At 49.3% G+C, this 23,941-nt stretch overlaps 1 protein-coding gene across 4 annotated transcripts in view; it reads left to right on the forward strand.

Annotated features, from left to right (window-relative positions):
• Nucleotides 1–22,339, forward strand: part of LOC134412993 (transducin-like enhancer protein 1) — a 65,596-nt gene extending 43,257 nt beyond the window's left edge. For 2 of the 4 annotated variants that reach the window (XM_063147009.1, XM_063147010.1), the window contains exons 10-21: nucleotides 123–227; nucleotides 1,759–1,803; nucleotides 4,928–5,086; nucleotides 9,786–9,930; nucleotides 12,038–12,219; nucleotides 12,725–12,804; nucleotides 14,630–14,879; nucleotides 16,626–16,873; nucleotides 17,719–17,866; nucleotides 19,532–19,682; nucleotides 20,118–20,194; nucleotides 21,997–22,339. In XM_063147009.1, the coding sequence (XP_063003079.1) occupies nucleotides 123–227; nucleotides 1,759–1,803; nucleotides 4,928–5,086; nucleotides 9,786–9,930; nucleotides 12,038–12,219; nucleotides 12,725–12,804; nucleotides 14,630–14,879; nucleotides 16,626–16,873; nucleotides 17,719–17,866; nucleotides 19,532–19,682; nucleotides 20,118–20,194; nucleotides 21,997–22,104 (1,698 nt within the window). In that variant the 3' untranslated portion in view covers nucleotides 22,105–22,339. The remainder of the gene's footprint in view (nucleotides 1–122; nucleotides 228–1,758; nucleotides 1,804–4,927; nucleotides 5,087–9,785; nucleotides 9,931–12,037; nucleotides 12,220–12,724; nucleotides 12,805–14,629; nucleotides 14,880–16,625; nucleotides 16,874–17,718; nucleotides 17,867–19,531; nucleotides 19,683–20,117; nucleotides 20,195–21,996) is intronic. The other 2 variants (XM_063147011.1, XM_063147012.1) reach the window with 1 other exon arrangement.
• Nucleotides 22,340–23,941: the final 1,602 nt, after the last annotated feature.

Raw genomic sequence — 23,941 nt, forward strand, 5'->3', positions numbered from 1 at the left:
GCGCTCCGTTTTGCCACTTGGATGCCGTTGTTCTCTTAATGCAGCCTGGAATCGCATTCCCCTTGTTTGCAACCGCCCTTGCGCTGCGGGCTCACCTTTTCAGTTTCTCTTCCTTCCTGCAGAGCTCTTTAGTGCTATCAAATGGAGAAAGGATGCGGGCCATTTCGGACTACTTGAACAGTAGCAAAAAGAGGAAAGCAGAAGACAAAGAATACGGCACAGACTACGTAAGTTGTCGGGCAGGCGGTGGAACAAGAACGGGAGCCGGGTCCTGGAGTCTTAGAGGGGTGTGTGTGGAGTTGGGTGTGTGTGTGTGCTCCGCTCTAAAAGTGTGCCTTTCCAGGTGTGAGTAGCTATGCCTCGAATTCTCCCCACACTCTCAGAAAACCTGCTTTTATTAATTATTTTATTGATTTTTAGGCTGCCTTTAAGGGTAGAACCCTCTCAGGGTGGTGCACAAGATAAAAACAATACAAAATTGTTTTAAAATCTCTTCACTGGCTGCCAGTTAGTTTCCGGGCGAAGTATAAAGTGTTGGTTCTTACCCATAAAGCCCTACGTGGTTTGGGTCCAGGCTACGTGCGGGATCGCCTTCTCCCGTCCAATCCGCCCCACACACTCAGGTCCTCTGGGAAGAATCTACTTCAGCCAGCCAAAACTAGGCTGACGGGTATTACCCAGAGGACCTTCTCTTCTGCTGCTCCCAGACTGTGGAATGGCCTGCCAGAGCAGACTCATCAACTTAATAGTCTTTTAGCATTTAAGAAAGCTATAAAGACTGATCTATTCCAGCAGGCCTATCCAGTGGAATTTTAGGATGTTTTAATAATGTATACTATTGGGCGGTATAGAAATGCAATAAATAAATAAATAGTTGTTCCCCGCCTCGATCCAAATGGAGAGGTGGGTAAGAATTATTATTATTATTATTAGAATCATAGAATAGCAGAGTTGGAAGGGGCCTACAAGGCCATCGAGTCCAACCATCGAGTCCAACCATATTGAGTCCAATATTATTATTATTATTATTATTATTATTATTATTATTATTATTATTATTAAAATACCATAGACAAACAAGAAATAGATGTTCAATACAAAGGCTTTTAAAAACAGACGATTCCAATAACATCTGGCGTTCCAAGGACGCCAGAGCCTTCCTGCAGACCTGAAGAGAAAGGGTTTAACAAATAAATCCTGCATGGAAGCTGTGTGCTGTCATTTGGTCCAGTCATTTTGATGTACCTTTAATGTACCTCCTAGACTGCATCTGTGGGGCTATAGGATTTTGGGGGATCTCTGGATCTGAGGCTTGAGGCAGTGCTCCGACCTCGGACCCAGGAGACGGAGCTCCCTGCCTCCTCCCCTTCCTCTCTCGCAACCAGGGAGGAGAGAACCACACCGGCTGCTTCTACGAGCTTGCAAATGCAACCTTGGAGTGAAGGAAAGGGGTGGTTCTGTGGGTGGGGCTGGGGGGAGGAGACCAGGGCTGCTGGCTTAAGAATCCTCGGCCGCCCCAGCCTCCTTCCCTCCCACTGCACAGAGCCCCGGCTAGATGGGCAAAAATCGCCTGTCTAGCGAAACTGCCCTCCTCTCGCCCTGCCTAGCGTGCTCTTCAGGCCCTGAGTTCGGAGGCTGATGGAGATCTAGATAGGATTACGTCCTTAATGTTTTTTTCTGTAAAAGAAATACTTTGGTAAATCTCCTTTTCTCTTCTCCTTTACTTCTCTGTTCTGTTCTTTTCATCCTTGTTTCCAGGGGAGCGACGGAGACAAGAGTGAGGACAACCTGGTGGTTGATGAGGTCTGTACGTGGCTGTGTTTTGTGGCTTGTGGCCCTATGAGCAAACATTGTTGTGTGTGTGGGGGGGGTGTTATGCGAAGGCTTAAGAGGCATCCATGGGGACAAAGCTGATGCCCCTCAAAGGTGAAATTTACAAGTTGCGAGCCGCGGGGTGAGGCGTGACGGGCTTAGCTCTCCTGCAGATGCTTGAATTGGGATGTCAAACCCAGCTGGGTCCTTCCACATTGAAGGGAGGGGAGTCTCTGACATTTGGAATACAAAGAAACACGCACATCCTCTGAATTTTTTGACTTGTAAAGACCAGTCGTATTTATGCATCTATCAGTCCAGATATTATTGGTCTGCTTGATCATTATCATTTGAGAGATCAGAGGCCTCCCTTCAGAAAGCTCCTTCTGAATGTTTTTGACTGTTTTGGAACCTCCACTGAACACTTGCCCCATAAGGTCTAGAAACTTGTTTTTGTGTGTGTGTTTTTAATAGTGGAAACTGAGCGTTTTAGGGAACTGAATGCCACGATGCTTGTTTCTATACTCTGTCACACACACACACACACACACACACACCCCAAACACAAGGCCAGTCTAGCAAACAAGACAGGCTGACCTGCCTCCCACCCCAACTTCCACTACTCTTAGTTGCCAAGTTGAGAAGAGAGGCTGCGTTTGGGCCACCTGTTGTATAGAAGCAATGGCCATCCCCTCCCGATGGGTCACGTGAAGCTGCTTTTATACCAAGCCAGGCTGTTCGTCTCTCTGGCGACTTTCCAGGGAGCTTGGACAAAGTTTTATTCCCCTTTCCTAAACTCTGCTTCCTGCCACCCTTTTAAAGAATTCCGCATGCACAGTGGGTGCTGCACCTGTGGCTCCTTCCCTAAAAATGGAGAGGAAGGTTCTAGTCCTCATTGTTCTGAATTTTCCCAGTTGATTAAATAAGGGCTGAAGCTGACTTATACGGAGTCAGACCACTGATCCATCTAGCCCAGTATCGTCTGCACTGGGCGTGCTGGACTGGTTTGCAAAGCAGGAGCAACACCAACAAACTCTTGCAGGCTTGTGAATTTCCTTCCTGCAAGAACCCTGACACACACACACTCTCACACACACACACACACACCTGCCCCCAAACAATTGAGCCTTTTTGGCCTCAGGACAGCACCAAGGAGTCCTTGTTCTCCACAATCTGGTTACGTACTGGTTGCTTTGTGGAGAGCTGCTCTAGCAGGGTGGCTGCAATCCTGCGGGCACTTACCTGGAAGTAAGTCCCAGTGAACTCCGCTGGTGGACATAGAATTGTGCTGTGAGCCGTGAAGTGGGGAGGCTCTGGACTGGAACGTACCTCTGCGATGGACTCACTTAATTTGAGACTTTTGGCTCAGTTGGAGGGTGGTGGGTGATTCCACAGGGAGAGGAGTGAAATAGGGTGGGTTAGGGTGGGGGGGCGGGACCTTCATTTTGTCCAGTTTTGGGGGAAAGGCAGGTGGTGGATATGCGGAAACCAGTCTTGGCAGCCTGGAGGAAAAGATTGCAAAGCAGCCAGGCGATCAGTCCTGACTCCCCCCCCCCCAAAAAAAATCACTGAAATCCCGTCCCCCATCTCACCGGCTGCAAATGGGGTGGTAAAATGGGGGGCCCAGGGGTTAAAGCACTTTGGCTCAGTTCTAAGAATGTATCATTATTCTTATTCAGGTCCCAGAGCGGATGCATTTATTTAGGGCGAAATCCTGTGCATGTTTAGACCGAAAGAAGTCCTACAACTTCCAGCACACTGGCTGGGGATGCTGGGAGTTGTAGGACTTCTTTTCTGTCTAAACATGCATTGGAATCCTTACTGAGCTTCTAAACCACCCTGTAACAATACATAAAAACATCGTGTGCAAGCAGTCAAACGCTGCAGGGAAACCGCTCCTAATCAAACCAAAGCAACAGCAGCAGCCAAGAATAAAAAACACATGACGCTCACAGCCATAAAAGTGCAGCGATCTCGAAAGCGCATAAAAGCAGTTCTTGAGGTGCCCGGGAAAGTCAAAGCCATCAGGGCAAGCCTCCCTTGGGAGGGGATCCCCCAGATTGGGTGCTGTGAAGGACAGGGGTGCAGACTTGTGCCTGTTGTTGCTCTATGGGGTGGTGAAATCTGCCCCTGTGTCTGACCTGGGGCCTCTTGTTTCCACGTGGCTGTGCCAGGCTTGGGCGGGGAAGGCGGAAGTTGGTGGCTGCCAGCCAAGGTCATCCCTGACCATCTCCAGGCTCACTCCCACCGGCACCTGGAGATGGTCAGGGCGGTGGACGAGCTAACGGGGTTCAGCTGTGGGGAAAAGAGGGGGCCTGGTCTCTATGGGAGGGGGTGGGCAAAAGTCCGAGAAGGGCACGGGTTGGGACCGAGGGTCCCAAAAAGAGAGAAAAAGCCCGATGAAGAAAGCCCTCCATCTTCCTTGGGCCTGCGTGCGTATGTCAACTGGGAAGATCAGGCCCGAGGTCACCAGGAGGGGGTTCCTCAGAGTCAGAAAGGTGTTTTTATGTTTTAAAGGGGCGTGGGTATCCTGGAAAAGGCCAGCCGTCGTTTCGGCTGGGTGTGGGGATGCATGATTGTTTCTTGGGGTAATGGCTAGAGATCAGAGCTGTTCCTCACCTTCTTTCCTCACTCCCCCTTTCTTCCCTTTCCCTTTTTAAAAGGCTGTTTTACTGACCGAGGCCTTGCGTGTGAGTTTTAGTGATTGCAATAAAATTGCTTTGGTCCCTAAATGTGCGTTTGTGTGTTATTCCCTGAATCTCTGGCTCGTCCCGGTTGTGGACAGGGTTTGGGGAGGCGGGTTGCTGGGAGTTTAGGACGTTTGGTCCAGGAGCCTACCTTGCAGGGTTGTCAGGTGGACCCTGACATCCGTTACAGGTGCCACTAGTGAGAAGGCCCTCTTCAGTAGCCAATTGCCTTGCCTTATTTGATGGGGTGCCTGGAAGAGGACCTCTGGTCCTTTTAATGTCCAAGTAGGTGAGAAGGAGCTGCTCCTTCAGGTGGCCTGGGCCCTTGCTGCCTAGGCTAGCTTACGTTAATTTGAGAATAAATGACGCCTTTGATGCCAGTCTCTCTCTGTCTGTCTCTCTGTGTGTGTCTCCATTTTCCCTCCCAGGATCCCTCTTCCCCTCACAGTGTCCACTCCTTCTCATCTCGGGAGAACGGGGTCGATAAAGTCCCCCTGCAGAGGAAAGAGGCGGTTCAGCTTAGCCCCACATCTATGGCTTCCTCCAGCAGCGCCTCCCCGACCCGGACCGCCAAGGATGTGGCCACGGTACGTAACCGTATCAGGGATGTGTGCATGAGCGTTGCAGGACCAAAAGGCCTTTTGGGGGAGATTACTTTTTGGAAGAAGGAAAAAGGCTGTTCTTGCTCTGCTTCCCACAAATTCCGAAAGGCGGGGTTTCGTTTTTTGAGGTGGCTTTGAGCCCCCCCACCTCACCCCATCCAAAACCCGGCACCTGAATTCTTTGACATACAGGTGAAATAACTGATGGGGGTCTTCCAAGTTGAAGGCGGTGTGGTATAGTGGTGAGAGTGTCTGCTTAGGGATAGGGAGACCCAGGTTTAAATCCCCGTTGGCTGATCTTGAACCAGCCCCCTTGGCCCAACCAGCCTCACAGGGAGGCTGTGAAGATAAAACGGGAGCGGACCACCAGGACGGCCGCTGGAGGAAAGGCTGAGAATGAACTAATGAGCGTTGGGGAGTTGACGCCGGGTGCTGCAAATGGGAGGGCCCTTCCTGCCTTGCCTGCAGAAGGTTGCAGGTTTGGTTCCCAGTATCTGCAGTGAAAAAACTATTAGGTAGCAGGTGATAGAGAGAGGAATTCTGCTGCCAAGCAACCATCTGTCACGGCCCAAGGCTAGGGCAACCGGGAGTTCTTGAACTATAACTCCCATCACCCCCAGAAGCATAGCCAATGGCCAGGGTGATGGGCATTGTCCAAAATATTTGGGAGCACCAGGTTATCTACTCCTAGAGAAGGCAATACTGGTGTAGTGGTGCTGATGAATCCACTCCGGGTTTCAGTCAGAACTCTGAACTGCCGTCCCAGGTGTGGACGGCTCCTTTATGAATGGAACCTGGAGCGGATTCATTGCCTCACTGACATCGGAGCCGCCAGCCCCCACTGGCTTGATGGCTGAATTGCCTGGCCTCCGATAAGACTGCGATGTTGGGTGTGTCGTTGCCCAGATGCCTTTAACTCACCATGACCAGCCCCGAGTGGCTGGTAGCGGAGGCAGTAGACCAGGATCGGGGGGGAGGGGGGGCTCCTCCCGCTCCTGGCTGAGCTGAATGTCCTGAGAGCCAGGGGGGTGGAATGGGCGGTCACGGAACGTCCACAGCTGGTCTCCCTCTGCCGCAAACCCCCCTCCGCTGCTTGGCAATGTGGACGAAGGCTGCCGTTGCGGTCTGCGTTGTGGACTCTTGCCTAGAAAGAGGGAGGGGAGGGAGGGGCCGCACAGCGGGGCTGGGCAGAGGAATCCCTCAAATTGCCCTCTTGGAGAAGGGAGGTGTTTCTGTTTCTCGTTGCCTTTCATCCCCTTTTCCTACTTCTGACACCAGTTGTGGAAGCTGCGGCCAGAGGCATGTGAGAAGGCGTGTCGGCTTTTCCAGAACGTTTGCATTTCGGGGGTTTCAGCTGAGGGAAGGCGAGGGAGGTTTTGATGTCCGGTGGGAGGTCTGCATTCATCTTTCTGATCTCATCCTGTTAATGTCATGTAGCATTGTAAAATAATAATAATAATAATAATAATAATAATAATAATAATAATAATAATAATACTTCTTACCCGCCTCTCTGTTTGTATCAAGGCAGGGAACAACAATAAAATACATAAAATACTGATTAAAAGCATTATTAAACATCCTAAAAGAGTCCTAAATTTCCCCTGGATAGGCCTGCCAGAATAGATCAGTCTTGATAGCTTTCTTAAATGTTAAAAGACTGTTAAGTTGAGGAGTCTCCTCCGGCAGACTCACCAGCTCTACTGTTGATTTCTACCCGCCCTGATATATTACCTATTATGTCAGCTTTTCCCAGCCTGGCACTCTCCAGATGTGTTGGACTACAATTCCCATCTTCCCCAGCCAGTGGCCATTCTGACTGGGGAATACTGTACTATGCACTATTATTAGCTGCAATCGTGGGTTGTTGTTTTTAATGTGTTGCTAGATTAGCCCATAATAAGATCCTAAAATGTGACCTGCTGGATTGGACCAAACAGCCCACCCAGTCCCAGCATCCTGCTTCCCCACAGTGGCCTACGAGATGCCCAAGGCAGAGCACGAAGGCAAACCCACCTCTCACTGTGGCTCTGTCCCCCAGCAACTGGCATGCAGTGGTATACTGCCTCTGAAGATGGAGGTTTTGTTTCATTTTGCCATCAAGACTAATAAACGTGGTGAATTAGTCTACACTTCTCCGAGAGGATGGGTTTGTAGCCATCACCACATCTTGGGGCAGCAAGTTCATAGAATCATAGAATAGTAGAGTTGGAAGGGGCCTGTAAGGCCAGCTTCAGAGCTGTGTTTTCATCCTGGCTACCCGGGCAAGTGGTTCTTTAGCACTGCAGGGCTTTAATTTTGAGACTGTGCCTTTTAGAGCATCAGCCCTAACTAAATGATGAGCCTCCTTATAGAGGGGCAGTATAGTTCTGAATGTAGGCTTCAGCAACTTTCCAGAGAGACCCCCTTGACCGCTCTTAGAAAGGAATGTGAGACTATATGGCCCATTGATTGGGTCTTGTCATTCTTGGTAGAGTTGGAAGGGGCCTCTAAGGCCATCGAGTCCAACCCCCTACTCAATGCAGGAATCCACCCTAGAGCATCCCTGACAGATGGGTGCCCAGCTGCCTCTAGTGTGGGAGAGCCCACAACCTCCCTAGGTCACTGAAGCCATTGTCGTACTACTCTAACAGCCAGGAAGTTTTTCCTGATGTCCAGCTGGAATCTGGCTTCCTGTCACTTGAGCCCATGATTCCATGTCCTGCGCTCTGGGAGGATCGAGAAGAGATCCTGGCCCTCCTCTGTGTGACAACCTTTCAAGTATTTGAAGAGTGCCATCATGTCTCCCCTCAATCTTCCCTTCTCCAGGCTAAACAGGCCCAGTTCTTTCAGTCTCTCATCAAAGTGTTTTGTTTCCAGTTCCGCAGGTTAATGACATCTTGGTGTGAAACGCTCCTTCCTCTTGTTTGTCCTGAACCGATTGCTTCTCCTTTAAGGGAAGTTGCTCCAGCCTTCTGATAATTGGGTAGCATCCAATGTTAGTCTTACAACTAACTTGAGACCCATTCATTTCAATGGGTCTACTCTACATAGGATTAATATTGGATACTACCCAGAGTTTGTAAAATTCCTGCCTCCAAGTCAGGTCACATTTTAATATGAACACACCTCTTTTGTGCTTCCTGTACTAAGAAACAAACCAAAATGCAGCCCTACTTCAGTATTCATACTTTCCCAAATATTCTGATGCAGTTCTCTGATAGAAAAATGTGGGGTGGGGAATGTGCACACGCAGGTGGGTATATTCATTAAAATAATGCATGGAAATGCATTCCACTAGGCAGCGTCGCTTGCAGAAAACGTACACATTAAGAAGATCATACTGAAAAGTGTGTCATTGGAAACAGGAACAAAAAAGGTGTACGTGTTTTCAGGTGGGCTTTAAAAGAAATAAATTCATGGGATTATGTGAGAGAAGGTAGAAAAATGAAAAACTGCTGGGTGTGTGAAATGTGACAGATTCAGCCCATGTCCTTCCAGTTGTTGTTGGACTCCCAATTCCCATTAGCCCCAGCATGATCAGCAATGATAGGAGTTGTGGTGCAGTGTCTTCCAGCAGTCTAGGGGTTGCCTTCGTTATTTTTATTGGGATTCTGCCACCAGCACTGTGGCCACACGATAGGTTTGTGTCACACTGTTGGGACTGTGCATCTGTGAGTTAGGGGAAGTGGAGTTACAGGAAGCCAGATTCCGGCTGGACAGCAGGAAAAACTTCCTGCTGTTAGAGCAGTACGACAATGGAACCAGTGACCTAGGGAGGTTGTGGGCTCTCCCACACTAGAGGCCTTTAAGAGACAGCTGGACAGCCATCTGTCAGGGATGCTTTAGGGTGGATTCCTGCATTGAGCAGGGGGTTGGACTCGATGGCCTTGTAAGCCCCTTCCAACTCTGCTATTCTATGATTCTATGAGGACATTCAACATTATCTGTTGTGATGCCCTATATATACATCCCCTAGACAAAAATTTCTCCATTCCATTCTTCATTATCTTTCTGACCGATCTTCCCTTGAGCAAATCTGTAGATATTGCTAGCTGGCAATAATGTATTTATTACTGATCTGGTTGCAAAATTCGCCTTAGCTGCAAGTAAGTTGAGAGCTAGGCACCAAGACCCCCAGCACGTTTCGTAATGGGGAGCTGGAGATTTCGTTCTTGTGTATGTACTGATCTAGTTCCCCACCCACGAGTTCTTAATGTATGTTAACGTGATTTTTACCTTTATATTCCATTTGTGTTCATTATTTTTATTTTACTTTAAATTGTCCATTTTTAACTTATTTATTTTAGCTTATCTTTTTACTTGTTTTCATTATGTCGAATTGTGATGGCTTATCGCTTTTAGCAATAAAGATTTCATTCGTTCGTTGGGAGGCCGGCGTTTTATATTTTCGATCCCTTCCATGGGAACCTCTTCCCTGGGTGTTGCCTTTTTTCAAAAAGACATAGGAAGCTGCTTTGTACCGGATCAGGCCCTTGGTGCATCTAACTCCAAGTAGCCTGCACTTCCCAAAGCTGTTCCCTCCAGGTGCATTGGCCTCAATTTCCATCATCCCCAGCCAGTGCGGCCAATAGTTGGAGATGATGGGTGGGAGTAACCAGTGCCGGGCGCCCCCTGAGCTCTCTGGAGGAACGGGCGCGGGAGGTGTGTGTAATGAAATAAAGAAAATGGCGATCTTTTGCAGGTTGAGAAAGCGGTCACCCCCGGCTTGAAGTCCAGCACCCCGACTTCGCAAGGCGAAGGCACAGCGCCAGGCTCGTCCAGCAGCAGCAGCAGCAACACGCCGCATTTCCGTCCAGGGGTTGCAAAGCAGACGGTGGAGTCGCTTGGTAATGGGGGTGGGTGCGTGGGTGGGGCACAGGGGCTCTGTGGCTTTCTTCTTTCTTTCTTTATTTATTAAAATGGCATCCCACCCTATATCGTTGGGATCTCAGGGCAGCGTACAGATCAAATCAATTCAACAGTATAAAACAATAAATAACATATTCAGCTAAAAATATATTAAACCATTAATCAAGCTATACCAGTAGAAAAGTTAAAAGCAATAAAAATAAAATAAAACTAGCTTTAGGCAGGTTTAGCCCTCACAGCCATGGGGGTGTGCAGCACATTTCATTAGGGGGTGCACCTAGGGAATTTTAAACTGCCGTTCCTCTTCCCTCCTGCAATGCATCTGACGTAACGTGTGCTCCGATCGGAGTGGAGGAGGGGAAAGTACGCCTTCCCGCCCCCCTCCCCTACAATCGGGGCATTGAAGCATTAGGATTGGGGCAAGAAAGCACACTTTCCAGAGGCTCTAGAGACATTAGGGTGTGCTTGGGCACACCCAGCACACCCCGTATGCATGCCTATGAAGCCATCGTTGGTGCCACTCAGGCCTCCAAGGGAAGGGCATTCCACAACCCGGGTGCCACAGCAGAGAAAGCCCTCTCCTATGTCTCACCATAACATATGTCTCCCATTGGTGGGATGCAGAGGAAGGCTCCTCCAACAGATCTCAAATCTTGGGCAGGCATCTTGGGCAGGCATACTTGAAGGACCTTCCACTTGAAGGTCCTTCAAGTATTGAGGTCCCAAGCTGGTTAGGACTTTAAATGTCATTGCCAACACCTTGAATTCCAACCGGAAGCGTACAGGCAGCCAGCACAATTCCTTTAAGCCTGGTGTTATATGGTCTTTACGTGATATTCCATTTAGCAGGCTAGCTGCTGCATTTTGCACTAGCTGCAACTGTTGAGTCATCTTCAAGGGCAGCCCCACGTAGAGTTCATTGCAGTAGTCTAATCGGAAAGTTACCAGTACCTACACTACTGTGGCCAGGTTGTCCCTGTCCAGGAAAGGCCGTAGCTGGCGGATCAGCCGAAGCTGACCCCAAGTACTCTGAGCCACGAAGTCCACCTGGGTCTCTAGTGGCAAGGATGGATCTAGGAGTACTCCCAAGCTACGCACCAGCGGAGGAAGTGAAACCCTGTCCAGGACAGGTCGCTTTCCCAGACTCTGGAACCACCAATATACAGAGCTTCTGTCTCATCAGGATTCAGCTTCAGTTTATTGGCCCTCATCCATCTTATTGGAAGTGGAGGAGCTGTGAACTTGAGGGAGGAGTTTGCCCCTCGACCCATTTCACGTGTGGGGCTTCAGTTTATACGATTGGCAGCATGAAAGCTCTTCCTGCGCTATTGTTGGTTTGTTTATTTCTCATTTGATTTATATCCTGCCTTTCCATCAAAAATGGTACTCCAGGTGGCTAACCAGAATAAGACCCAAGATTAAAACACATATATAATTTAAGCTTATTTATTGATTTATTGCATTTTTATACCGTCCAGTAGCCAAAGCTCCCCGGGCGGTTCACACAAATTAAAACCATTTAAAGTATAAAACTAACAGTATAAAAACATGATATAAAATACAATCTAAAAGCACAACCAGAATAAAATCAGCAGCAGTGCAGAAATACAAATTTAAAATGCAAATTTGAAACAGCAAAGTTAAAATTAAATTTATAGACTGTTAAAATGCTGAGAGAATGAAAAGGTCTTCAGCTGGCGTCTAAAAGAATATAGTGCAGATGCCAGGCGAACCTCCTTAGGGAGCTCATTCCACAGCCAGCGGTGCCACAGCAGAGAAGGCCCTGCTCCTGGTAGCCACCTGCCTCCCTTCCTTTGGTAGGAGCTCACGGAGAAGGACCCCTGAGGATAACCTTAGGGTCCAGGCAGGGACTACTGGCGAGTAAAAAAAAAAATCCACTTTCTACCAAGTGAGTGAAGGATGAAGCGAAAAGCCAGTCCTTTGCCTGCTGCTCACTCGCCTGGAGAGAATTTCTGGTCACCTGCAGCGATTAGGCAAGGAATGAAATGCAAGTCCGCTTTTAAACATGAGCTTTCCATCATGACCCCCACAGTCTCCCTGTCTAACCCTCTTCTTCAACTTCAGGCTTGAGCCTACGCAATCCGCTCACCGTCCAGAGCTCCTACCAGGCCGCCTTCAACATGGCCCACGCGTCCGTCAACGGCGACATGGCAGGTGCCGGGGCCTACGCCGGGCTGCACCTCGTGACCCCACAGCTCAATGGGGCAGCTGTCGTTGGGGCGGCTGGTTATGGCCGCTCCCCTCTGGTGAGCCGCTGGGATAAATATACATATATATATTTGTATCTGCTGGGGTCTCCAGTGTGGTACTCCTGAGCCCTAATGTGCCTTACACTTCCTGGTTTTTATTTTAAAATAATTAAAACAATGTTTTCTTAACTGGGAGTCTGGCAGGCTGTGAAGCACAGCGCGGTCCTCTAGCACTTTCTTTGTTTGCTTTGAAAAGGATGGTGTTGGGTTTTGGAGTTGAACTTTGGTTCTTAGGGAAGTTATTTTTTGCCAAATGTTTTTAGGGAAGTTATTTTTTGCCAAATGTGCTTTCTAGGGAAAGTGCGTTTCGTCACCGCCCTTGGGAGCCATTTTGTGAGAGCGCCATGACACTCAACATTCCAAATGTGCCCACTGAGCCAGGGAGGTTCGGGAACCCTTGGACCGCCATCTTTGCTACAAAGCCATCAAGGCAGAGCAGAGCAATTTTGAAACGATACAATGACCTATTAACCAAAGTTTATCCTCTCTTCTGGTTTGGTAGGTTGCATATGATCCTCACTCACACTTGCGTGTCCCAGGACTCCCTACGGGGATGCAGACGGGTGTACCTTCAGCCAAACCGTGAGTGATGGGGGAAGCCATGGAGGCAAGAGTTTGGGAAGAGTGGAAGAATGGGCCCTTTCTAGGTGATGACCCTCACGACAACCCTGCGAGGTTGGTTAGGGAGAAAGAAGCAGGGAACACAGCCTGAGGTCACCCGTGGGCCTCCTGGCTGAACAGGGGATTCTAACTGACCCTCTACTCCATGGCTGTAGAATTGTAGCATTGGAAGAGAATCATAGAATCGTAGAGTTGGATGGGGCCTCTAAGGCCATCGAGTCCAACCAGAACTTCGGGATCATCAAGTCCAACTCACTGCTGAATGAAGGATCAGTAATGCAGGATGCAACAGCAGCCTCCCCGACGGATGGCTGTAGAATCGTAGCCGCTTTGAGGAGGCACTGAGGACTGTCAGCCCAGGGCCTCCACACTCCAGCCCCTCAAGTGGGCTGCCCCCAAGGTCATTGCCGCAAGCACATCTTTTTCCTCCGCTCCTTTTTTGCGGGAGGGGCATTGAGTTTTTAACAGGACCATCAAATCCCTCCCTGGGTTTTTCATTATGACTGATAAAAGACAATGGTCTACAACACCCAAGAGCTCTAGCTAGCTTAGCCAATGGTGAGGGATTATGGGAGTTGTAGGCCAACCATCTGGAGGGCCAAGAGTTTCCCACCCCAGCCAGTTTAGCACTCGCCCCCGCTAGGCTAGCGTACTGAAAATTTCTATTGCCTCGATGCTCTTCCCACCCACCTCACTTGGCAATAGTGGGGGGTAATAATATTGGCCTACCTCACATGGGTGTTGTAGGGTGTAGTGTAGGAGTGGGCGGCAGATCGCTTGGCTTAGAGTCCCTTGTTTCTGAGTGTCTGCCTTTTGCACCTGGCTCCTGCTGGAGCATCTCAAGGTTCTAGTAAAAAGCTAAGTAGATCCCACAATACTGTCAAACTAATCTGATCTCATTCTTTGATCCTCCCCTGTGGACTGTGGGAATGCTGTAGACAAAATATAGCTTGGCTTAAGCAAAGTTTTTGACAAAGTGCCCCATGACATTCTGATTAACAAACTAGCTAAAAATGGACTAGATGGATCCACCGTTGGCTACAGAATCGGACTCAAAGAGTGCTTATCAATAGAACCTTCTCAAACTGGGGGGGAGGCAACGAGTGGGGTGCCGCAGGGCTCAGTCCTGGGCCCAGTGCTCTTCAACATTTTTATTAATGATTTGGACGAGGAGGTGCAGGGAACGCTGATCAAATCTACAGATGACAAAATTGGGTGGGACAGTTAATACCCTGGGAGACAGAAACAAACTTCAAAGTGATCTTGATAGGCTGGAGTGCTGGGCTGAAAACAACAGGATGAAATTTAATAGGGATAAATGCCAAGTTCTACATTTAGGGAATAGAAACCAAATGCACAGCTACAAGATGGGGGACACTTGGCTCAGCAATACTACAAGCAAGAAGGATCTTGGAGTTGTTGTAGATCGCAAGCTGAATATGAGCCAACAGTGCGATATGGCTGCAAGAAAGGCAAATGCTGTTTTGGGCTGCATAAATATACTTCTTAGCTTCCAAATTGCACAAAGTACTGGTTCCCTCTGTTCAGCACTGTTTTAGGCCTCATCTTGAGTATTGTGTCCAGTTCTGGACACCACGATTCAAGAAGGATGAAGAGATCCATAGTTCTAAATCAAGGTGGGGAACCCACAAACCTGCAGATGTTGTTGGATTTGAATTCCCATCATCTCTGGCCATTGGCCATGCTGGCTGGGGGCTGATGGGAGTTTGAGTTTGTTTTATGTTTTAAAGCTTCTTCTGCCCCCCTCCCCTCCTTGCCACCCCAGGGCGTATTCCTTCCACGTGAGCGCCGATGGGCAAATGCAGCCGGTCCCCTTCCCGCCCGACGCCCTGATTGGCTCCGGCATCCCCCGGCACGCACGCCTGCTCCACACGCTGTCCCACGGTGAGGTGGTCTGCGCCGTCACCATCAGCAACTCCACCCAGCACGTCTACACGGGAGGGAAAGGCTGTGTGAAGGTGTGGGACGTGGGGCAGCCGGGCGCCAAGACCCCCGTGGCTCAACTGGATTGCCTGGTAAGCGGTGTGGGAGCACCTCTTGCGTCTCGGCCAGCTCCATGGCCGTGTGTGTTTGGGGAAGGGAGAGAACGGAATGGCATATTGTGGAAGAGGGCAGGGCTGGCTGCAACTGGGAACAAGAGTACTTCACGCTGCAACATTTTGTCGCAGGGGACATATGCACAGGTGTGCAAAGTGCAAAAATTGTTTTCAACCATTGCAGCATCTTCTCACACGCTGGAAGGCAACATTTGGGTATAATAATAATAATAATAATAATAATAATAATAATAATAATAATAATAATAGAATTTATTCTTACCCGCCTCTCCATTTTGATCGAGGTGGGGAACAACCTTCAATATAAAATACATAAAACTGAATTAAGAACATAATATACATTGTTAAAACATCCTAAAAACATCCTAAAAACATCCTAAAATTCCACTGGATAGGCCTGCCAGAAGAGATCGGTCTTGATAGCTTACTTGAATGCTAATAGACTGTCAAGTTGAAGAGTCTCTTCCGGCAGGCCATTCCACAGTCTGGGAGCAGCAGAAGAGAAGGTCCTCTGGGTAATACCCATCAGCCTAATTTTGGCAGGTTGAAGTAGATTCATCCCAGAGGACCTGAGTGTCTGGGGCGGATTGTACGGGAGAAGGCGATCCCGCAGGTAGCCTGGACCCAAACCATGTAGGGCTTTATGGGTAAGAACCAACACTTTATACTTCGCCTGGAAACTAATTGGCAGCCAGTGAAGAGATTTTAAAACTGGTGTAATATGGACACCCCTAGATGTACCAGTGACCATCCTGGCTGCCCTATTTTGAACTAGTTGAAGCTTCCAGACTAAGCACAAAGGTAGCCCCATGTAGAGTGCATTGCAGAAGTCGAGCCTCGAAGTTACGAGCACGGGCACGACCGTCTTTAGGTCTTCTGACTCTAAGAAGGGGCGCAGCTGGCGTATGAGCTGAAGCTGATAGGAGGCACTCCTGGCCGTCGCCTCTATCTGGGCTGTCATTGGAGTGACGGATCCAGAAGCATCCCCAAGCTGCGAACGCAGCCTTTCAGGGGGAGTGTTACCCCAACCAGAACTGGCTGACACAGTTTCCCAGAGTAAGACAGAATCCTGCTGACATGTCGTGTTCCAACTTCTTTTCCTTATCACTGTTAGGGCTAAATCCGCGTACAATGCAAGAGATGACGTGGCAGGGCCCCCAGTTCTCCTGCCTTTTTAAAAAAAATGTACGGCTGCAGGGACCTTCGAACTTGATCTGGGCAGCAGCAGAACTCGGGGGAGAGAGTTTGGGCTGTGACCCAAACAGGGTGGAGGAGGGTCAAACGCCGCTTCACCCAGCACCGCTGCTGTTCCCACTGCACGTGGAGCTCTCTGCACCTGGTCTTAAATGTAGATGTTGAGATGTCCGATGGCAAGTCTCCAGCATCGCGTTATGAGATTTGGCCGTTCGCAAAAAAGGGGCTAGAAACTTGGCTTTTCCTATTAAAAAAACATGGAACAACATTAAGGAAAGGAGGCTGAGATATCTCTGAGGGTGGGGGCAGGCCTGAAAGCATTGCTGCTTCATTCCGAATGATGCCTCCCCTTTCGGCTGCTGGTGGGCCTTATTGGGCCAGTTCAGACAATGCTTCAGGCTCTGTGGTTAGCGAAACTGTGGTTCACTGGGGTTAGCACTAACCCAAAGCCTCAACCAGCAGGGTTTAAGGTGTCTTCTGAACAGGCCCATTCTCTTCCTCCCGCCCTAGAACCGGGACAACTACATCCGGTCCTGCAAGCTCCTTCCGGACGGCCGCAGCCTCATCGTCGGTGGGGAGGCCAGCACCCTCTCCATCTGGGACCTGGCGGCTCCCACCCCCCGGATCAAGGCAGAGCTGACCTCTTCGGCCCCCGCCTGCTACGCCCTGGCCATCAGCCCCGACGCCAAGGTCTGCTTCTCCTGCTGCAGCGATGGAAACATTGTGGTGTGGGACCTGCAGAACCAGACGCTTGTGAGGTGAGCTCCCTGTTCCCATGGGGGGGGGGGGGACCCTGGTGCATGCTTTCAAGCCACCGAGGTGTAGTGGTTAGAGTATCCTATCTATCTGAAAGCCCTGGGTTCAAGTCCCCACTTGGCCTTCCAGCTCACTGGGTAACCTTACCCAGTTGGCCTCTCTTGGCCTAACCTACCTAGCAAGGTTGTTGTGAAGAGGAAGCAAACGCTTGATTTGGGAACCAGTGTGACGTAGTAGCTGGAGTGCTGGACTGGGTTTGCGGAGAGCCGGGTTTGACCTGGAAGCTCACGGGGTCTCAGTCATTGAGCTGATAACGTGAAGAGGAGGAGGAGGAGGAGAACCATGGAAGCCACCTTGGCTTGCTCGCAAAAGCAAAAAAGTGGGATATAAATGTGTGTGTTTTTAATTATGCAAATCAATTTGCATAAATGTCTCCGACTTTGATTCCCCTCTCCTTCCCCCCCCCCTTTTGCTAATCATGGGCACAGTAAAGACTGATGAATCCAGACACTTCTCTGCCTTATGAGCTTTCAGCAATTGTTGCTTACAGACTTTCAGGTTTATCTTCACATCCATAAAAACTTGGGAGTTTTTTTAAAGAAAAGAAGAAGGCTTCTGAGATTCGCAGGAAGCAAATTTGCCAATATATTTTGCTTTTTTCCCATTGCTGTGGAATTGCAGGATACACAGACAGACTTGCCAGTTTAATTTCCTGACTGTTAATCATTCCAAACAGTATTCTTAATCTGTTTGGCAGCTCTAGCTGACGGCTGTTTTAACGGGGCCCATGTCATCCATTGTTCCTTGAGCGTGAGTATCTCTTCTTTTCTTCTTTTTCCCTTGCCAGGCAATTCCAGGGTCACACGGACGGCGCCAGTTGCATCGACATCTCGAATGACGGCACTAAGCTGTGGACGGGGGGCTTGGACAACACTGTGCGGTCCTGGGACCTGCGGGAAGGCCGGCAGCTTCAGCAGCACGACTTCAGCTCGCAGGCAGGAGGCGGGGAGGGGGTGGAGCGCTTGCAAGGGGGAGGGATGGGATATAAGAGGACAGGGACTCGCTTAGCGTGGCCCCAGTTGAAGTGGCTGTGGGCAGCTGGCGTTCAGTGGCATGCTCTCTCTGAATGTGGAGGTTGCGTCTAGCTGTTCAGCACTGCTTAGGCCTCATCTTGAGTACTGTGTCCAGTTCTGCACACCACAATTCAAGAAGGACGCAGACCAGCTGGAGCGTGTTCAGAGGAAGGCAACCAGGCTGATCAGGGGTCTGGAAACAAAGCCCTATGAAGAGAGACTGAAAGAACTGGGCCTGTTTAGCCTGGAGAAGAGAAGACTGAGTGGAGACATGATAGCACTCTTCAAACACTTAAAAGGTTGTCACACAGAAGAGGGCCAACCAGGATCTCTTCTCGATCCTCCCAGAGTGCAGGACACGGAATAACGGGCTCAAGTTACAGGAAGACAGATTCCGGCTGGACATCAGGAAAAACTTCCTGACTGTTAGAGCAGTGCGACAATGGAACCAGTGACCTAGGGAGGTTGTGGGCTCTCCCACACTAGAGGCCTTCAAGAGGCAGCTGGACAACCCTCTGTCAGGGATGCTTTAGGGTGGATTCCTGCATTGAGCAGGGGGTTGGACTCAATGGCCTTGTAGCCCTCTTCCAACTCTACTGTTCTTTGATTCCATGATTTACAGCAGGGCCCAAATTCCATCTCGAAGGAGGTCTCAGGGACTGCATTGCAGTGGTGGGTTGGGGCAAAATACCTGTATGATGTAGCTTCAAGTTCTTTCTGTCAGCAACGAAACCTTAGTGGAGGCATTTTTGCCCTTTTACAATTGGTGGGGGTTAGGGTGGGGACTGCACAAAACCTGGGAACCAGCCAGAAGAGCAGGGAAAAGGGGCCAGGGCCTGGGAAAGTGGGCGAGGTTATCTGGAGAACCCTGGAAAGGTCTGATTGGGACCCCAAACAGGACAGATTTGGACCCCTGGCCTGAGGTTCTGCACCCCTGATTTATAGCCCTTGGTAGCCCTACCCTCCTAGCAATTCGTCTAATCCCCTCTTAAAGCCATTTAGGCTCTGCCATCTCTTGTGGCAGTGAGTTCCATAAGTTAACGATGTATCGTTTGAAGGACTCCTCTCTCTTCCTTCCTCCACTATTTCTACACCAGGCATAATTGTACAATCCCCTATCATGGGACATTTCCCCCACCCCTTTTTAGGGTCAAACTACACATTGCTTTTTGAAGACCTAGGTAGCGACTCTGCTTCTCCCCTACAATACTCAAAAGTTAGCACAGGATTCTGATCCAGTCTGGGAACCTAGAGGGGGCCAGGGGGCTTTAATCCTTTCTCCCTTGCTGCGGCCCCCACTCCTGCAAATTTACATGGCCAGAAAAAGGATTCATTCCCAGCAAACTGCGTGCACAAATCCAACATCCCGCCCTCAGACCGCTGGCAAAGTCTTCCTGTCCTCTTGGTTTCGGGGAGATTTCGACAGGTGTTGCCTGACCGCTTTGCAATGACAAGGACTAGAAATTGGGGGCTGAATTCAAATAACGCTGCCTCCTGCAGAATGTCGGCATCCACCAAGCCCAGGTTCCGCGGGGGCCGCGCGGCTGCCTCTCTCCTGCCCCCATCTTTCTCTTCCCGCCCTTCCAGATCTTCTCCCTGGGCTACTGCCCCACCGGCGAATGGCTGGCAGTTGGGATGGAGAGCAGCAACGTGGAGATCCTGCACGTCTTGAAGCCCGAGAAGTACCAGCTCCACCTTCACGAGAGCTGCGTCCTCTCCCTCAAGTTTGCCTCCTGCGGTAGGTGTGACCCTCCTCCCCCAAATGCACGGCCCTGTGGACTTGCCCCTGCTGAGAATGCCAGCCAGCCATGCCCAGTGCTGGAACGCCCGCCACCGTGCCAGCCAGCCAGTGAAGCCTTCTTCCATTCTGTCCCCGTTCCACTGCTTTTCTAGTCCTGCCCCCTGCAATGATTTTCTTTTCTTTTGCGGGGATTCTGCAAAGTGTGGGATTCTCCCAACCCTAATGAGACCTCCCTCTTCTGCATGGATGGTCAAGATCCACCCTCGAAAAATGAGTTTGGCCTTAGGGGTTGGTCTGTAAATCCCACTGTTTCACCTTGGGTCTCCTGGGGGAGGAGGGGGGTGTCTTTTGTCAAGAATGAGATGAATTCTTCACTTGTGGGGGGGACAGGGAAAATAGGTAACGGCTTGTTTCAACTCATCTCCACTGCAGGGAAATGGTTCGTGAGTACTGGGAAGGACAATTTGTTGAATGCCTGGAGGACGCCCTATGGAGCGAGTATATTCCAGGTAATGAGGAGACGGGGCCTGAGAATGTGTGTGTGTGAGAGAGAGACAGAGACAGAGACAGAGAGAGACAGAGAGAAGCCATCCTGCAAGGCTGTAGACAGACAATAGTTTTTAATAGGGCTGTGCAGCGCCTCAAGCTGATTCGGCCCACCTCAGCTCAGTTCTGAGGCAGTTTGGGCAAACCCTGAGGTGCCCGAAGCCGAAGCCAATTGGCTCCGAAGCTTCGGGGCGCCTCAGCAGTTCGGAGTGGCCCTTGGCGGTTCCTTACCTGCTGCTTCCACTGCCATCTGTCAGCGATGCATATGACTGGAAGTAGGCCGCGCAATTTTAAGATATCGTGGGGGCTCTGCTGATTAGTACTTCTATGGCAAACTACGGTGGCCATAGAGGTACTAATCAGCAGAGCCCCCACGATATCTTAAAATTGCGCGGCCTACTTCCAGTCATATGCATCGGCGGCAGCAAAAGCTGCCAGACGCAAGGATGGAGGCGGCGGATGGTGGCAGCAGGTGAGTGGGGAAAGGCAGCCGGCACCCAGAAAAGTCCAAGTTGCCTCAGAGGGCCCAAATCTCGCTTCGGTGCCGAGGCGGGTCGGGCAACCCCCGAAGCACCCCTGAGCCAAATCAGGGTTGCTTCGGGGGCTCCGAACCAGATCGGGGGGTGGGTGCACAGCCCTAGTTTTTAAGAGAGTCAGTAGTGTTTTGACAGATACAGCTTTTCTGAAACACTTGCAAAACTCTCATTTACCTGACCGTGGGTGTCTGCTGCAAGCAAGCCCCAACCTCCCACCCTGCCTCCTTACTGCTGCCTTCAACTCTCAAAAGGCCGATGGTTTGTTCTCCTTCCTAGGTAGCTAGAGGAGGCTTTGAAAGAGGGGAGCTGCCACTGAACAGGCATCGCAGAATGGTTACCAGTGTTTACATCCAGACTGGACTACTACGATGCTGTCTACATGGGGCTGCCTTTTTAAGGAGAGCCAGGAAACTCTTAATTGGTTCAAAATGTGGCCATCAGGATTCCGATAGCGGCAAGATGCCATGTATGACACTGATGGCCAGTTCGTTTTGGGCTCAGTTAGAAAATGCTGTTGCTTCACACGTTAAAGCCCTAAAGGGCCTAAGGCCAAGTCATTCCAAGGGTCCCCAGCCCTGCAGAGGCCACTGCTTTCCGGTCCATCACCAGCTAAAATTTAGACGGAGGAATACCAGCAGCAGATCCTACTCAGTGGTGGCTCCACAGAATTCCCTTCTACCACAGGGACCTCTGTCAGATGCCTTCTCTACCTCCCACCCCCACCTTTTAGGAGGGCTGTGAAAATTGTTTTTTATTCCACAAGGAGTAATTGTATGCTGGCTTTATACATGATAAAATCTGACCTGCTACAAAATATTGCAGCATTCTCTTGTTTAAGGGTATGGCTGGCCCCTTGAACAAGAGAACACTGCAATATTTTGAATACTCTGGGATACTCCATCTTCTCTTGTTTTTTTGTTTTTCTTTGTTTTGCCCTCCACCTCCAACAAACACTTATAATTTCACAGCCTCTGAGCATGTTCAGTTCTCATTGGGCTGTGGGACGTGTTGGCCCGTTGGTGTTTGGTTTAAAACACTTTTTATGGCCCTTCTGCAAACCTCAGCGTTCCTCTGGGCAGAGAGATCCCTCCTTCTTGTTCCTCAGCGGCCCAGTTTTGGCTCCGGTCCTACTGGCACTCACCCGCCTGAGTTTGCTCTTAGCAGGAGTGCTGACACTCCTGATGCAATCGCTACTGGGTTTTATCGCATAACCACATCTTTCATTTCAGTCTAAGGAGTCGTCCTCCGTCCTCAGCTGTGACGTCTCCACGGATGACCAATTCATCGTCACTGGCTCCGGGGACAAGAAGGCATCTGTTTACGAGGTCATGTACTGAGGCAAATCGGCGCCCTTGTCAAAACCGAATCTGGGAGAAGGAGCCAAACGAGTCGTCCGTCCGTCCCCCCTCCCAGCTTTTTCCAGCCAAAGAATACACTTACAGAAACTTAGCCTTCGGTGAAGAGGGTGCAGGGTGACCACCTTCAACTGCCGCTGAGCACCCTGCTTTTGCAAACGAGGGGATAGAAATGATCACTAATTTCAGAAAGAAAGAAAAAAGACTCTGGCAGCTGCTGTCATGTTTTCTCCCCAGTCTTATTTTTCTGGGGCATGGGGGGGGGGGCGGGCGGGGGGGCAGGGGTTCCTCTCTTTTTTGGTGTGTGTTCTGAATTCCTTGGAAGAGTTTCTTGTGTGTTTAATTTTTTTTTTAATCTTTAAATAAAACTGTGAGGGGGTGTTTGTCGGGGCTCAGTCTTCGTTCATTTGCATTTGAGGTTTTATTTAATTAGAAATGCTTGCCGGCCGCAACAGCACCGTGTGACACACGGAAAGATCTGGATTTGCACGTGCAGCTAAGGCGAGGGACTCTTGCAGTATCTAGCCTGTGTAAGCTTACACAAAAGTAAATCCCATGATGTTCAACAGAGCTTTACCTGGAGTAAGATGAGCATACAAGAAAAGTGAACATGCGACTTTTTCCTTTAAAAAAAAACAAAAAGGAGAGAAAAGAATCCTGGCCGATGTAATACAAGTTTTAGCTCTTAATATTACATTTGGCTCTGTACAGAACATGGGGAGATAATTGCCGAAATGAGTTGCAACCCTCAGATGCTTGCAGAAAGCACTTCACAAAAGGTGAGATTAGGCTCAATGAGAGGCTGGTTTGGCTCTTTTAAAAGAATTAGATGCATTTGACCATGCTGCAAATGGACAAATTTGTCCATCCAGGCCCAGGGCTTTGAGTATTTCACTCTTGAAAGGCTGGGCATGAATCCCCAATCCCAGTGTACGCAGCCATGGTTGTAGGGTTGATTTCGAAGTGCCACTTTTCTGACCAGCTCCTCATCTTTTAACAGGAACAGGGCAGGCACGTACAGTGGAGGCCAAAATTGGGGGCGCTTTTTGAAATTTTCAAGTTTTGCAACTTTGCCTGCTTATAGAAAATGTTGTTTCACGAAATTCAAATGTTTCAATATCAATAGAAAGACCTGATTCACGTAATACAACAACCCTGCTTCTTTTCTTGGGTGTCCAATCAACTCTTTTCTTTGGTGCCATGGCTCTATTTATGATGTACATATGTGCACTTTTAATTTGAGAAATACTTCAAATAGTCACACAAGCTCCAATTGCGCTTCAGTTACTGAACGAACCGCAAAACTGACTTTCCCCAACTTGAGAAATTATGATGTATCGCAGCCACTGCCATGGAATTGGTCCCCAGAACAAGGACTGTGATTGGCCAGTAGGGTTTGCAATTCCAAGCCATGTCTTCACTCAATCACACCTGTGCTTATTTTTAGACAAAGTAAGCATAATGTTTTTTTGTACTGCAGATATTTGCATTCTGTGTTTTGTATTGGATTCAGCATTAAATTCTCTTTCAATTGATATATAAATATTTGAATTTCGTGAAACAACATTTTCTATAAGCATGCAAGGTTGCAAAACATGAAAATTTCAAAAAGTGTCCATAATTTTCGCCACCACTGTACCATCTCCTTGATGGGAATAGCTGTACCTCTTGAATTTGGCCAGTGCAGGGGGGTGAGATTTTAGTTTGTTTTGTTTTTTCTGATAAGAATTTAACAAAATTTGAAAAATAAATGGGAGGCTACAGGCTGTCAAAAGAGATGATTGTCCAATGAAAGGCACTCACACACTCCTCAGCCATC

This window comes from Elgaria multicarinata, chromosome 23 (genome assembly GCF_023053635.1).
Source record: "Elgaria multicarinata webbii isolate HBS135686 ecotype San Diego chromosome 23, rElgMul1.1.pri, whole genome shotgun sequence".
Lineage (NCBI taxonomy): Eukaryota > Metazoa > Chordata > Lepidosauria > Squamata > Anguidae > Elgaria > Elgaria multicarinata.